The sequence below is a fragment of the Falco peregrinus genome, chromosome 9 (assembly GCF_023634155.1).
Source record: "Falco peregrinus isolate bFalPer1 chromosome 9, bFalPer1.pri, whole genome shotgun sequence".
Lineage (NCBI taxonomy): Eukaryota > Metazoa > Chordata > Aves > Falconiformes > Falconidae > Falco > Falco peregrinus.
Genome location: NC_073729.1, coordinates 22136110 through 22151015, shown reverse-complemented (window position 1 = coordinate 22151015; position 14906 = coordinate 22136110). Strand labels below are relative to the sequence as shown.

The 14906-nt window shown below is 54.2% G+C and overlaps 1 protein-coding gene across 1 annotated transcript in view; it reads right to left on the bottom strand.

Moving 5' to 3' along the window:
- The window catches only part of CDH22 (cadherin 22), an 86056-nt gene that overhangs the window by 40246 nt on the left and 30904 nt on the right, over positions 1-14906 (bottom strand). The window contains 2 exon segments of the mRNA XM_055814619.1: positions 1560-1679; positions 12068-12362. Of these exon segments, the coding sequence (XP_055670594.1) occupies positions 1560-1679; positions 12068-12362 (415 nt within the window).

Here is a 14906-nt window from a genome sequence, read left to right as displayed (position 1 = left end):
GCAGAAAGCTGAGCCTCTGCACGTCTTGGCTTGTGCATTTTGCTCCCAGTGGTCCCTCTTCATTCTAGCAGCCAGGCTTCTACTCACAAAAAGCTGTCTCAGATTAACAGGATCTCACACACACCAGAATTTTCAATGTTTAGCCCACTGTTCATCCATTCCTCACCACCCCCTCCCCGGTTGTGTGTCCCCCCACCCCCACCCCTGAATAAAACAAAGCAAATCTGGGAGAGAAGAAAACCCAGGTGCAGCAGCTTCTGGACCAGGAGCGGGTACAGCCCCAAGCCGCTGCTTATGCACTTTCCCCAATGCACCAGCCTCTGCCCAGACAATGGCATTTTCCACCACTTACCCCAGCTCTGCTGTCAGGTGTGCTTAGGAGCTACCAAACTGGAGCTCTCCTGTGACAGCAGCCAGGGCCAGTGTCACAGCCAGGGCTGGGACTGGCTTGCCCATGTGCACCAGACCAGTTTTCAGGAGGCATGTAGTTTGACACAGATGCAGAGGCTCAGGCACACATACCTTCCTTACACTCTCCCCATACCAAAGCCTCCGAACAAATTTCACTCTTACATAAAAACAGCCTTAGAAAACATCTATTAGAACAAACACAGGTCACCCTGACAAAGACTTGGCACTTCAAGGGTCGCTCCCAACCTGTGTCACTGTGGTTTGTGGTTCAGCAATCGGGGGGGGGGGGGGGGGGGGGGGGGGGGGAGGGGGGGGGGGCGGGGGGGCGGTGGCGGGACAGGACACCCAGCTTTCCAGCAAGAGCTGCAGCTACCCATCGTGCTTGTCCTTTGACAATTTTTCATTAAACTGTGGGTACTTTACTGCATGCTTTGTGCCTTAAATACCTCTTATTAGCATTTGAGTGTCTTCCCTCCTTAGAAAGCTGCAAGGCTGCCATTAAGGGTAATGTGAGTCACACTCCTGGGAGGCAAGGAGAATATATACCCCAGCACCTCCTGGTTATGGTCTACTCTAACCAGTAAGTCAGAGCATCATCTGCTCGGGATTTATTACAGAGGCATTTTACAACAGGCTCTATTATAAGTTATTAAGGAATGGAGCAGCTTCTACTGTTCTTTCATTAAATATTAATAGAACATTTATAAACCGATCCTTAATTTAAAGTGTTACCTTTAATCAAAGCCCTGGTGATAACAATGCAGCCTTTGGTAAGGCCCCTCTGGTATTACTTAAACCTTTCACACTGAGATTTTATACACCTGCAGGTGCACTCTTGCTCTGGGCACAGAGCACACAGAGGAGCTCTGGCTGGTGCAGGCACAGGCAGGGCGCTCTGGGTTGGCAGCTGCAGGTCCTCCTCTGCGGTGCTGCCTGCTGCAGGCACTGCTTGGAGCCAGGCAGCAGCCTGCAGGGCTGCTGAGCTTCCTCTCCACACCCAGTAACGCCGCGGCATGGGTACCCCAGCACCAACAGCCAGCATGGGGGCACAGGCCTGCTGGCACACAGCCGTGCACCGAACACGTGGCCACGGTCTGTTCTCCAGACATCCCACACGGACTGCCCCAGCCCAGCTAGCTGCTGCTCACCTGTTTTACTGTCCACAGTAAAGTGCTGCTCGCCCTCAAGCACACTGTAGACTACCCGGGCGCTGCTCCCATATGTGGGGTCATCAGCATCAGATGCCATCACCTGCATCACAGAGGTGCCTGCAGCAGGGACAAGGAGGAAAACAGAAAGTCAGGGAGGAGGAGAGAAGACCAACGCGAACCTCAGGGCCAGCGGCTGGCAGAACAGGAAAGCAGGGGTCAACACTGATCATTTGCACACGCTGAGGGAAACAAGAACAGCTGAGGCACTGCCTCCCCCCAAAAGCCTGAGAGCCAGGACTCCAGATACTGCTGCAAATGCCCTTTTGTCCTGCAGAGTGGCAGGAGGCACTGGACCTTGGGCCACCTTGGGGCTGCTGTCTAGGCAGGACTGCTCTCCAGGACATCACTGGTCTGAACAGCTTGGAGCTTTTCTCCCAGAGACTTCTGCTGGACCATCTGGAAAAGAGCTAGGGATGAGATGTTATCACCACAGCTGCCCCTTTCCTGTCAGCACTGAGCAACACCAAGCAATTCTCCTGCATGTAGAGGGACTTCCCAGCCAGAGCCTGATCCACTCTGCAGCACCAGATCTCTGCAGCAGACAAACCTGCAAAGGGACAACAGCCATGGGAGAAGAAAGGCTTTTGCTTGCCCAGAGCCAGACACAAACCCACGTCCTCATGCTCTACACGTAGGAGGGCAGGAGGACTATAAATTGGATAAAAGTCCATCAAATGTCTGCAATTAAGTTATTGATTTTCAGCGCTGCCTCATTAAACTGGGTGCTTCACTCCAACTGTCCCTGTGATGGCTTTAATTTGACATCATGTTCAATTTGACAAAAGCAGGATCCAGCACATGAGAACAGGACCAGGAGCAAAGGGGCTGAGATCTACAGAGACAACAAAAGAGAGAAGGAGGGGAAGCCTAATCCTACTTACAGACACCTCTGAGAAAGGAGATGGTGTGGCGAAACACCCATAAGGACAGGCTACCCAGTTCTACCCCTAGCACCAGACTTAGGGCATCTCTGCCCCAGAGGCAAACTGCTGGCACCAGTCACTCTTCTGGTGGGATGAGGTGCAGGATGGGGAGAAGAGCCCTGAGCTGCCCATAGGAGAGATCAAATCAACTGGGAAACTCCCTGCTGCAAAGTACTGCCAGGGCCAAGAACTGACAACGCTGGCAGTGAAGCCAGTAATTTATAACGGACAAGATTCCCCAGCAATGATTGCAGTTAAAAGGTACGTTTTGCTTCAGAGATCATTCCAGGGCACAAGACCAGCCCAAACTGAAGGGGCCACAAGAGCATTTCACAGCTCACACTGCTGCATCCAGCAGTGCTGATCTGCCTCATGCATCTCTCAGGGCTGCTGTGCCACAGGCTGAGGAGCAGAGGTGCCACACTGGTCCAGAAACCCTTCTGTTCTGCAGTTCATTCATCCATAAGCTGCAAAGACAATCTCACAGGCAGGTCTTGGCTACACCTGCGTCACAACTAACCCAGAGCCAGGCTTACTACTAGCTGTCAGCATCTGAGTCCAGATCCATTACATTCTGAAACACCAAAGGTGCAATACAGTCAGAAGCAGCCTGTTCCCACATCACAGTGGGCAGAAATAGAGCTGGAACCATCCAGAATGGAGGATGAGGAGCTCCAGTTCCTGGTGCTTTCCTCCTCCCCTGTCAGGAGACCACAAGCCACAGCCTGCAGGCAAGCCAGGCAGCCAGGGCATTTCTGCACCAGCCCAGCCTGGACTCGGGCAGGAGACGAGACAGCAGAGATAGCAATGCTGCTGCAATGCACATGCTCCCCCAGTACAGTTTGCTTCTGATCTTCTGGAAAGCGTGTTCACTGAAGAAAATAAGCAGTTACCATGGTTGCTTTTCATTCTCTCTGGCTGTCTTCTCAGAGCTGCAGCTCTGCTGATAGCACAAGAATCCCCCTCATCAGTCTTCAGCAACAAGCTAGTTCAAGTCAACTTATTTATGCTTTGCTGTCTCCAGCGAAGTTATGGTGCATCCCTGCCAGGCACATCCAAATTACACTACAGCAACACTAGCTCCCTGCCTTGCAAACAACTGTTTAAGAAATACTGTTGCTGCATTTCCTTGAAAAGGTCTGTCCCACCTCCTCCCGCTGCCTGCCATCATGCAACTCTTTCACCAGTTCTAAGCTAAGGCAGATGATCCCCACTGCATATCCCTTTGGGAACCCTGACATGTTCCATTGGGAGGTTTCTGATCAGAAAGCAGAGGAAGGGATCAGGGAAGGCAAAGTATGTGGCACCAGGGTCTCCAAGTACCCCTCTCCCAGGTGCAGCAGAGAAGCCCGGCTAGGGATGCTGTAGCTGCCAAAGTCTGAGAATCACAAAAAGCACCACCTGCCCTAGCAGCAGGTAGGGCTCCTTCTGTGCCCAGCCCAGCAGCAACCAGCTGAGAGTCCGTGCCCAGTACTCACAGCAGCACCTGCCCCCGCACCTGCACCCACCACCACCACAGGCAGAACCTGCTGATCTTGCATAAACACCCCACACTCCAAGAACCATTGCTCTTGCCTAGGCACCTCAGAGGCAAAGTGTTGGGGGATCCAGAACTCACCCACACGCACATGAGCCCATCAAGAGTTATTTGCCTGCACTCGCCCTGTATACAGTATAGCTTGCATCAGAACCACATACATGCAGGCAGAGCAAGTGCCCCAAGGACTATGCCACAACCCTCTATCCCAGCCATCTCAGTGCTGTCACCCCACAGGGGCCGGTCAGTGATCACTAAAAGGGGGGGGGAGGAGGCTCAACACCAAAAGTCTGCATCAGGCTCTCCACCCTCATGCTGCTTCTCCACAGATGCATTCACCCACTTGCACTATACACCTACTAATCCACCCCTATCTGAGAGCTACACTCCTGGTGTTCCAGTATTTACCTGAACATTGCAAAGCTGCATCAGTGCCACAGTCCAACGGGAAGGCAGGACCTACACCCATCCAGAGGTGGGGGTTTGTTTTTCCATTTTAAGCCATGCCCTGGACAAGCCAGGTGGGTTGCTGCTCTTGGTTTTCCCATGCCAGCACAGAAAGCTCCTGGCCCACAGGGCTGCAGATGCAGGCTGCCAGGTCCCAGGCGTGAGACTCATGTTTGGGAGCAGTGTTTTCCATTCCAGTGTGAGGGAAAACCAAGCAGCATGAGGAGCACTGCAGCAGGACACCCTCAGCTTGGAGGCAGCAGGGTCACAGCACGCTGCCCTTAGGCTGATGGTAGCAGCCCTGAAGGTGGTGAAGGCTCTTCCCTTCCCCACCTGCTCTCATGGCATCTCATTAACAGATGAGCAAAACAAGCAGGTAGGGAACGTAAACACCACTTTGTGCTTTGACTTCTAGTCTGCAAAGATGCAATGCAGCCTGCTCAAGGTCACCTATAGGATATCAGGAATCTAGCAGTCCAACTGTCCGGCATCCTCTCTTAACCCCTACTTCTCCCTTTCCCACCCCTCCCTCTCACTGTAAAGAACAAAGGTCTTGAATTCCCGTTACACCCGATCCCCTCCTCCCCGCAGAGCCAAGCCCAGGAGCGCCGCTCCCGCCCCTGCGCTGACAGCAGTCCCCGCTCTCCGAGCACAGCACTGCCCACAGCAAGTACCGCATGTACGAGTTTTATTTAGTTTTCTGGCAGTGCCTTAGCCATAAAAGACAGGATAAATAAAACCTAAATATCCATCATGTACTGTATAACCCACCTCCCATAACCAGGAAGCCTGAACTCGTATCCAGAGAGATAATTGGACATGTAAAACCAGATAAAGACCTCAGTTTCTCCCCTGGGCAGTCACCCCACAGAACCAACGGAAACCAACAATTTTATATAAAAATTAACGAGTCAGAGTCCATCTCTTACTCTCCTGCTGCAAACGTGCAACCTGGCACAGCAGATGGGACAGGCAGCGCTTCCCCCGGGCAGTCCCGCAGAGCTGCCAGGGAGGGCGGCCAGCCCCTGCCTCCGGGGCCCGGCAGCTTCATCCCTTCCCTGCTTCACGCAGCGGAGCGCCGGAGCCAGCAGCGGAGAGGGGCTGCCAGCCCTCAGCCGGGCCCATCCCGCAGCCCCGGGGAGTTCCGCGCCCCGCGGAGCCCCGCCGAGAGGCCGCGGAGCCGTCCTGGCGCTCGGCGCCGCCTTCCCCGCGGGACCCTGAGCCTCCGGGGCCCGTCTCGGCCGCCCTGGGGGTGCCACGCACTCGCACACGGAAGGCTTGTGGCCCCAGACCACCGGCTGGGCGAGTTGCTGCGAACACGTTCGGCTAAAAGACGTGTCGGCCGGCAAAACGGCGGACGCACCGCGGAGTGATGCGGGACCGCGCTGGATCCCCAAGCGAGCCGCCAGGACCCGTCCCTTCGCCGGCGACGGCAGCACAGCCAGGCGACAGGCCTGCACACGGGCAGGCAAAGCCAGCGCCGCTACATCTGCGCGGCCCCCCCCCCGGCAGCCCCCCCCAGCCCCGGCCCCGGCTGAAGCCCCCAGCCGCTCCCCCCGGCGGCGGCCAGCTCCCTGCCCGGCGGGGCGCCCTCGGTGCGGGGACCGCGGCTCTTCCAGCTCTCCAGACTGGAAAGGACCCCGAGAGGAGAGCTTTGTCATGCAAAGCCACATGCCCTGGACTGATGCCAGCGTGCAGCACTCCTGTCTCGGGGACCTGGTTGCTGTGGGGGTGGGATTTTATAAACAGCGCCGTTTGCAGCTTTTGTCTTGCCCCAGCACATGCAGGGGCCAAAGCACCCCAGAAACAAGCAGACAGGACAGCAGGGAAGAAAATAAACCAGGAGGAGCTTAAAAATTACTGGAGCAGAAGTGAGTTTCTTGCAATCTCAGGAACATCCCGACTTGGTAGAAAGCCAAATCCAACCCAGAGGAGATTCACTGCAGAGCCCTAACGCCCCGCAGGAAAAGCCCGAGGGAGCCAACCTGGCTGTGGTGCAATTGCTCAAATATACAATTAGGGAAACATCCTTTGGGGTGTCTGGCCAGAAAAACCCATTGCACAAGGCACCCCAGCCCAGATGCCAAGCAGGCAAATGTGCTGTCTTGGGGAGCAAGCCAAAGCATTAAATTTAGGGGGCACAGGTTCCCTGAGGGGCTTAGCACATGCAGACGGGATGAGAGGGTGTAGCAGGTGCTCGATGCGCAGGGCAGAGGGCTCAGAGCTTGCACCATGACCAGGAGTGCAGCACAGGAAGGGGAAGGAGTAGTGTCTCTGAGGGCAAACAGACAAGGCACACCCCAGCTACTTGCTGCCCCAGCAGCTTCCAGATGCACACAAGTGTTTTGAGCACTTTCTGTCAAGGGAAAGAAAAAAAACCAAAACAACAAACCCTGCCTACAAATGTTCTAGCTGTATGTTAAACAAAGTATTTTTCTCTGCTTCCAGCATGGAGATTAAGCAATTTCTCTTTACAATAATCACTTCTGCCTTCAGCCAGCTTTGTGCTAGAGTTAGGGCTTGACCCCAAGTTTCTGTCTGTATAGCCAAATCGTCTCAAATCTGGATTTGGTGCCTCACAGAAATAAGGACAGTAAAATGCACCAAGGGAGGAGTGATGCTCTGATGAAAGGGTGCACATTTCCTAGCATGTCCCTCACTCCAGGCTCTGCATGCTCCCCAAACTGCCCAGAAGCACGCACTAGGCTGCAGCACCCACTCTGTGCAACCACCAGAGTTGTCTTGCAGGAGGCACTCATGGTGTGCTGGATTTGGGCTCGTGCTTGTGTGTGACAGACAGCTGTTAAGCACACCCCAGGATACTCAGGAAGGGAGCCTAAAATACAGCTAATTTTAGCATCTCCTGTTACAAGGTGAAGCTCCTGCAGTTCCCAGGCTGTTGGCTGGGTCCCATCCTACCTCCTTCTGCAGCTGCAGGTCTCTTCCTTTGGTACTAGGTACTCAGCTTGGGCATTTTGGAGTGATCTGCGCTGGGGTGCCCACACAGAGGCCAAGCATCAGGCGACAGCACAGAGCACCCTGCGAGCTCTGAGCCCACAGTTTCTTCTTGAGGTGACAAGACAGCAGTAGGGCTGCACGAGGGTTTGCTGCTCAGACCCCATCCTACAGACAGATTGCTCCTTGGCTGGCCCATGTGCGTGCGTGGCAGCTGGCTGTCCTGACCTGGCAGTAGGCAGAGGGGGTGTTAGTGACAACGCTGCCAGGCAGCACCACTAGCCCCTGCCTTCCTCAGCCCAGGTGGACCCAGTGCCTTGTCTCCAGCAGCTGCTGCCAGCCCTGAGGCAGGGTGAGGCCCTGCTCCTTCTGGGGAGGCTCAGCAGGAAGAGCCCTCGGCCCCACTGCTGCCCCCATGCCAGACTCACACAGCACCAGGTCAAACCTGGCTCCTCCACACCCCGACAGCGGCATTCAATGGCTCTGTGCCCTGCCGCCTCCAAAACAGCCCTTAGCAGCTGCCCCGTTTCTCCTGATGCCCCAGCAGCCTCAGGCCAGATGAGGTTTCTAAAGATAAATCATTTGAAGCCCGCTCTTGCAGCTAGTCCTGCCACGCCAAGGGGGGCCAGGCAAAACTGTTGGGTCAGTTTCCATTTTGAATGTGCTTCTTCCAAGTGCAGGAGCTCAGTGCCAGCCTTAGGTGGAAACCGCTGACCTCTCCATGGGCATAACACATGCTCAGCCTAGCTCCATGGGCTGGGGTTAGCTCAAAGCACCACCTCTGCCCCTTACAAATCCCAGACTCTGGCCTCACTTTCCTGACCATCTTGCATCTGCCATTTTTGATCCACCAGATAGCAATAGCAACTCACTTTCCCTTTGCAGAGGTTTACATTGAGTCCGGATGAGTTCATGGAAGACAGACACTGAAGTTGACTAAACCCACAGAAACCATACACAGCTGAAGAAATTCCCCAGCTGAAACTGGTCGCTGGCTGGGAAAGTATTAAGAAGAGCATCACACATACTGTGTGTGCGCCGTTCCTCTGTAAGCATCCACTTTGCCCACTGTTCAAGACAAGATCCTGGAACAGAGACACCTTTAGTCCTCCCTGACTTATTCTTAGTCTCAAGCAGCACATATGCTGTCACTGCCAAAACGTGCTGCCCTGGCCCCAGCACAGAGCAAGGGGCCAGTGCACTGCAAAGCACTCCCAACTACTCTGTGAGAGTTTGTGCTGTTCTCATTTGTTATTCCCTCTCAGACGCTAGGAAATCAAATTACTTTCCCTCCCAATTAGTACTCCTTCATTATGCAAATAATGTCCTTTGATCTGCTCCTGCTGTCATGGAGCGGATCTGACCGTATTTGTTTTATTCCTCTTTATGCCCCAGGAAGGTACCCACCTTTGGGAGCTGGGACTGTGCTTTTGGCAGGGAGCAGAGAGAGCTGTGGCCGAGAGCTGCTGTGAGTGAGAAGAAAAACCACACACTTGGGCAGCCCCAAGCACAAACCTCAGCGAGGTCTGGGAAGGCAGGAGTGTGAGAAAAGGAAGAAGGGGGTCACCCTTGACTTTTCAGGCTGGGCCACAGAGCAAAGGCTGTCAGAGCAGCAGACACAGGGAACGAGCAACTCCCTGTAAACAAGCTCCAGGCCAAGGAATAGCCCTGTCCCTGGGGTGGCCCCATCCCAGCCCCTTCCCCAGCAGAGAGCACAGCCGAACCAAAACCACTGGTGATAGGGAAAATGTCTGCACCCAAACGGAGCCAAGAGTAGGCATATTCTCCAGCAGGTCCCAGGGTTTGACCTTGAACTTGATGTATTAGTAGGCAATTTGAGCTCTCCCCAAGCTGCCCAGCCTTCCTGCCTCTGCTTGGCCAGTAAGAGGATCACCTCCATTCACATTCTGGAAGGCAGCAAGGCATGCTCCCCATTCACTCTTATGAAAATACTCATCAGGTCTAGGGGAGATTGTCTGTCCGGCTCAGAGACAGCAAACATCGCTACTGATACCAACCGTGAAAAAGCCACAATCACAGCTGTACCTGAGCACAAAAGGAGCACTCCCACACAAACAGGTCCTGGCAGGGCATTTCCCATAAGAAACTCCTGAACATTACCTGCCTGGCCCAGGCAGCATCCTGTGTCCTTCATCCTCAGCCCTTCCTACAGCAGCTGGAGCATAACTTCACACACACCAGGTCCATGAACCAGCCCCCATCTCCCTCTGTGTCCACACCAGGGCCACAGTGGAGGAGCAGGGCAGCTGCTGAACCCCAGAGGGTTGAGCAGAAAAGCTGCTTCTCAGGCTGGCTTGTTCATGCTTTCACAGGATGTGTCCATCGTCTCCTTCATGCTGCCTGTTCCTGGGCAAAGCACTGGTACAATGAGGAAGAACTCGGCGGGGGGAGCTGGGGCCTTGCAGCGCTGCATTCATACTACAGGGGACCATGTGGCAGCACCACTTGAAGACACAGTGTGAAGCTCTCCTTGCCCTGTTAGCTGGGCCATCTCCAGGGCTGGGCTGCTACTGAGGAGCCCTTGTGCTCCCTGGGTTGGCCAGGCTACAGAAAGCTCCAAGGTTGTCGCAGGCAGACAGACCTCAACCTGGTAAGCAGAACATCTTGGAGCATGCAGCTTGGAAGCACAGCCCACACCGTTCACAGCACTTCTCTGTGCTTTTAACTTTTGAGTATTTTAATTTGCAGGAATCGCCTCCTTTCATGTTGTGAAACCGTGTTTCTTTCTCCCTCTGATCTCCAATTTCGCATAGAAACTGTCTCCTTTGATATGTCTTGTTCACATCAGTCTGATCAGGCAGCTCCATAATTGTTAGTGATTTTCAAAGAACTGGGATACTTGTCTAATACTTAGAGTCGAGAATTCCTTCCTTTTTAAATCTTGTTCAAGCAAGATAGATTAATTTAATTTCTTTCTTCCCTTTGGGAACAGGATGCCTCCTGCTTTGCTGCCTACATGCTGTCTTTTATTTCTCCAGGAGCACATGGCTGTAGTTCAAGGGGTCACTCTCTGACTCAGGGAAGTATTTGTGCAGGTAAATGGAAGAGGAAGGAGAGCCTGGGATGCCTCAGGAGAGCTTGGTTCTCCACCCAACAGAAATCCAGGCAGCAGCAGCTCCTCTGGTGTGGGTGCTTCCTGCACATCTGTACCTGCTGCAGGCCATGCACCAGCCTCGTGATAGCTGCACGTTACCGTGGAGAGCCAGAGCTCTGTCCTGAGGCAGCACAGACCCAAGCACCATCCCCTGTGCTCTGTTTCCGGGATGCCTCTTCAGGCAGACCTTCCTGCATGAGCACAGCAGGACACGGCAGTTCTCCCGACCTGCTGAGCCCCTCGTGCGCTCCCCCAGCCCTGCCCCCCCCCGCCGGCGCCCTCCCTCCCGACACTCTCTGCCTTTCTGGCACTGTGGCTCTCCCCCTTGCTGACTCATCCCTTGCTGACAGTGTTGGGTACCTGCCTTATCTTTGATGTCAGTCAGTCTTTCGCAGGCTGTCTTCTATCTTGATGCAGCCTTTGGAGAACAGTGATTTATAGTGCCCTGTCTGCAGTGCTTGCCAACATGCGCAGCCTGCTCTGCGCTCTGGCTAGTCAATGGGGGATAACAGATAGCCCGACGTGGATGGGAACAGTGTGGCATTCTGGGCAGTGCAAGCAAGGCAGTCGCTCTCTCTGGACTCAAAGCTGTGCTCAGCATCATGGGAACCCATCATCGGGCCAGCGCAGGAAGGGCAGCAATACTGCAGCTCATGCATCACCTCCCTGTACCCCTCCTGACACTCAGGTGAGCGTGAAGCTCACTGCCCTGCTCTGCCACCCCTGCGGGGATGGACTCATGCAGCTCGGCAGCACACATCCCAGCCTGGCCCTCAGCACTTCAGTGAGGCTCATCACCAATGGACTTAAGGGATGCCTGGTGGCAAGAGGATGGGCAGGCTAACAGTAACATGGGGAAGCCACGCTGCTGTCACAGGGGACGTGAATTTCCTTATCTCCACCAAAAATGCCTGGCCCCTCAGAGGAAGGTTGGGAGCTGGGTGAGAGGGGCTTGGCAGCACTGCGGACATGGCTGCATGGGGATGCAAAGGGGATGGCTGGGCAGCCAAGGGGCTCTGGAGAGCAGCACACAGAGGATGGCCTGAGGAGGGGCTGGGGCACAGGCAGCCAGGGAGGGAGAAACATCACTCAGGCTAATCTGACCCACAGGCAGCCGCGAGCCCCTTGGCATGCCAGGGGCTGTGCCCCCCACCCCTGCCCCCTGTGTTTGGGAGCCAGGGAGCTGTGTGAAACCAGGGTAAGTGCACAGCAGGCATCTGGCACCACCATGACCTGTCTCCAGGGCACAGCTTAGAGCTGAGACTGCCACAGGCTGGCAATCAGCTCAGAGGATTTATTCACTTGTTTTCCTTAAGCCACCTTATTTTTCTCTTCTGGCTCCCTAGCTCTGGTCTCAGCTGGAATCCCTGGGATTTGCAGGCGGTTTTGCAGCGTACAGCAGGCTCAAGGTTTGACAGGAGAGAGGTGCAGGTTTCCCAACCCACCTCCTCCCACCCAGAAGACCTACCGATGGGGGACAGCTCAGCCACACTGCCGATGTAGGGCCCCTCCAGGAAGCGTGGCTCACTGTCGTTGATGTCCTGCACCTTGATGATGAACTCTGACTCAGGCTCCAGCAGCTGGTCCGTCTGCCGGTCACGGGCCTGAGCCCTCAGGGTATAGAAGGTTTTCTGCTCTCGGTCCAGGCGCTCGGTGGCATGGATGTCACCTGTGATCTCATCGATGAGGAAGATAGTCCCTGCGCCCTCCCCGGAGATAGTGTACTTGATGGAGCCGTCCCCCTCATCCGAGTCCGAGTGGATCTGCCAGGGAAAGAGGGAGAGGGTGGGAGCAGGCTGGGGCCCTGCTTGTGCCCCCTCGATGAGACCGCATGGGTGTAAAACCCCTGCACAAGGTGCCCATGGTCCCTGTGTGATGCCCCATCTACTCCTTCTGCTACTGCTGGATAGGAGAGCGGCACAGAGCACCAAATGATGCCTGTGTGTGGAGGAAGTCCCAGTAAACTGGAACTTTGGTCCTGCCTATGCCACCATATGCTCAGCCGATCGCAAATCCTGCCAGTACCCACCCACACCACAGGGCACAAACCCCACCACTGTGCAGTTAGGAGATGATGGAAAAGGGAAGAACAACTCAACACCACTCCAGAAGAGGCTTCCCTGTGGGCAAGGATCCAGGACCCTGGCAGTCTGGGATCACATCTCCCAAGCTGCACAGCAGATCAGGGTGTAAAGGCAGCATCTGTCCTCATCCACCCAGCCGGCTGCCCAAAGCCCATCCTCATCTGCCTGCTCTGCCCAGCCACAGCCACCCTCTGTTCTCTGGGCAGTTGGTGCTAGCAAGTCTCCCTGCCCGAGAGTTCAAAACACTTGCTGCACATCTGTATTGTGTTTACATGACAAGGTGATGGGGGTGGGTGGTGGTGGTGGGTGGTCAACCCATCACAACATCACACCCAGAGCCCTCACCTGAGCAAAGCCTGCAGGAGAATGTGGCAAGTCATGCCTATGTTGAGGATGAAAAACAGAGCCTGTGGAAGATGCTTTTGTAGGCAATCTCTGCTCCATTTTCTAATTAAGACAATGTTTGAAGTTAGGAAAAGAAAGGGTAAACAGCAGCTCCCCACGGACAAGAAGCTGACTGGAATCCAGGCCAGATGTCCAGAGATAATTTTATTGGTGGCATTAAACTGAGTTATGAGGTTTTTACAATCCAGCCACTTATGAGAAATCTATTAACAGTAACTGGACAGGCAGAATGCATCTTGACAGAGAGCAGCATGGGCATTAATTGGGGCAATCCATAACAGGACAGGCCCCCGGAAAGGTTTCATCAGCTGCTTTCATTTGCTTCCTACAATTTCTGCTTAGAATCAGCAAAATCATGTCATCATCCCCCCCGCTCCCCAAGAAAAAGAAAAGTGCCATCCATTAATTGCCTAATGAAATATGAAAATGTTTATGGGCCATTCAATCTTCCAAACTACAGTTCTATAATCCACCTTTCAGACACACAGCTCTACCAGCAAGAATTTATACCAGAGCTGCCTCTTTTTTATGATGCCTTCATTATATTTGTCTTGTTAGATACAGTTTATGTATTTATTTCATGAGTGAGGGGCCCATGCATTAGACAATTCAATGCATTTTACATGACATTCACATATTACTGCCCATGTTGAAACATCTCCCAAGGCTTGCCTGGGAAGGAGACCTTCAATCAGCTAGCAAACAGGACTGCGAGCCCAGCAGTGCTGTGGGACCACCACAGTGGCTTGGCCACAGACCTGCTGGGGCAGCACCTCTCGGAGAGCCCTGCAGGGATGGTCTGCAGGACCATCCCGCCCCAGCTCTCCCTGCTGCCTGCTGGGGAGCTTGCTGCCCCCTCCACTTCATAGCCCTCTCCCTGATGTTCACTACTGCTCCCCTACAGATCAAGCTTTTCAGAATGGAAAAGGTGCACCTCGTCTGTACAGCGCAGGTAACAGAAATCTGTGGTTTTCTGCTGAACACCAGGTTCATGATTCATAATTAGGCCAGAGATAAACCACCCAGCACCTCTTCCCAGAACCACGCTGAGCTCTCAGCACATCCTCTTTACATATTTGCTCATCGTTGCCTGCTCAGAGCAGCCACCAGCATCCTTGCAAACTGGAATGCTAGGAAGAAAAATGGAGCCTGGGCTCAAGGGGCTGTACAGATTGATTTACAAGGGAAGATTAAAAGAACTAAATCTGTGCTGCTTGGCTAAACAACAACTAATGGGGGAGGGCCAGTTAACAGGCTACAGACATCTGAGGGGAGATGCCACAGGCCCAGAGCACATCCCAGGGGTGCTCCCTCCTGCCCAGTCTCACCACTGCAGCGGCAGGCTCAGGGAGCACCACGCTCCCACGCAGCCAGGGACCTGCATCACCGCCAGGCACAGCAGGCCAGTGAAGCTGGGCAGCCCCAGCATGGTCAGTCCCGTGCTGGCCCTGGGACCCACTGTGCCTCCCCCCAAGCTCCCTCCAGAACAGGGGCTGCCCGCAGCCCTGTGCCCCAGGAGCAGAGGGGACCCGCGCCCGCCACTCAGCCCTGCCAGCCAGGGACAAGGGTGTCCGCAGGAGCCAGGGCCGCCTGGAATGTGGACGAAAGGCTGATCTGTTTGATTTGCTAAACAGGAAAATAGTTTCCTTGTCCTAAAAGTCTACAACCAGGAATTTTACAAAGCCATTAATTACTTACTAATAATTAAATCAAAATTAAATGTGAACAGAGGTGCACATTCCTTATTAAAAGCAATTAAACAGAAAGCACAGATACACAAATAAAAAATGACTCTGAGGCTGGGAAATAAAGAAAATC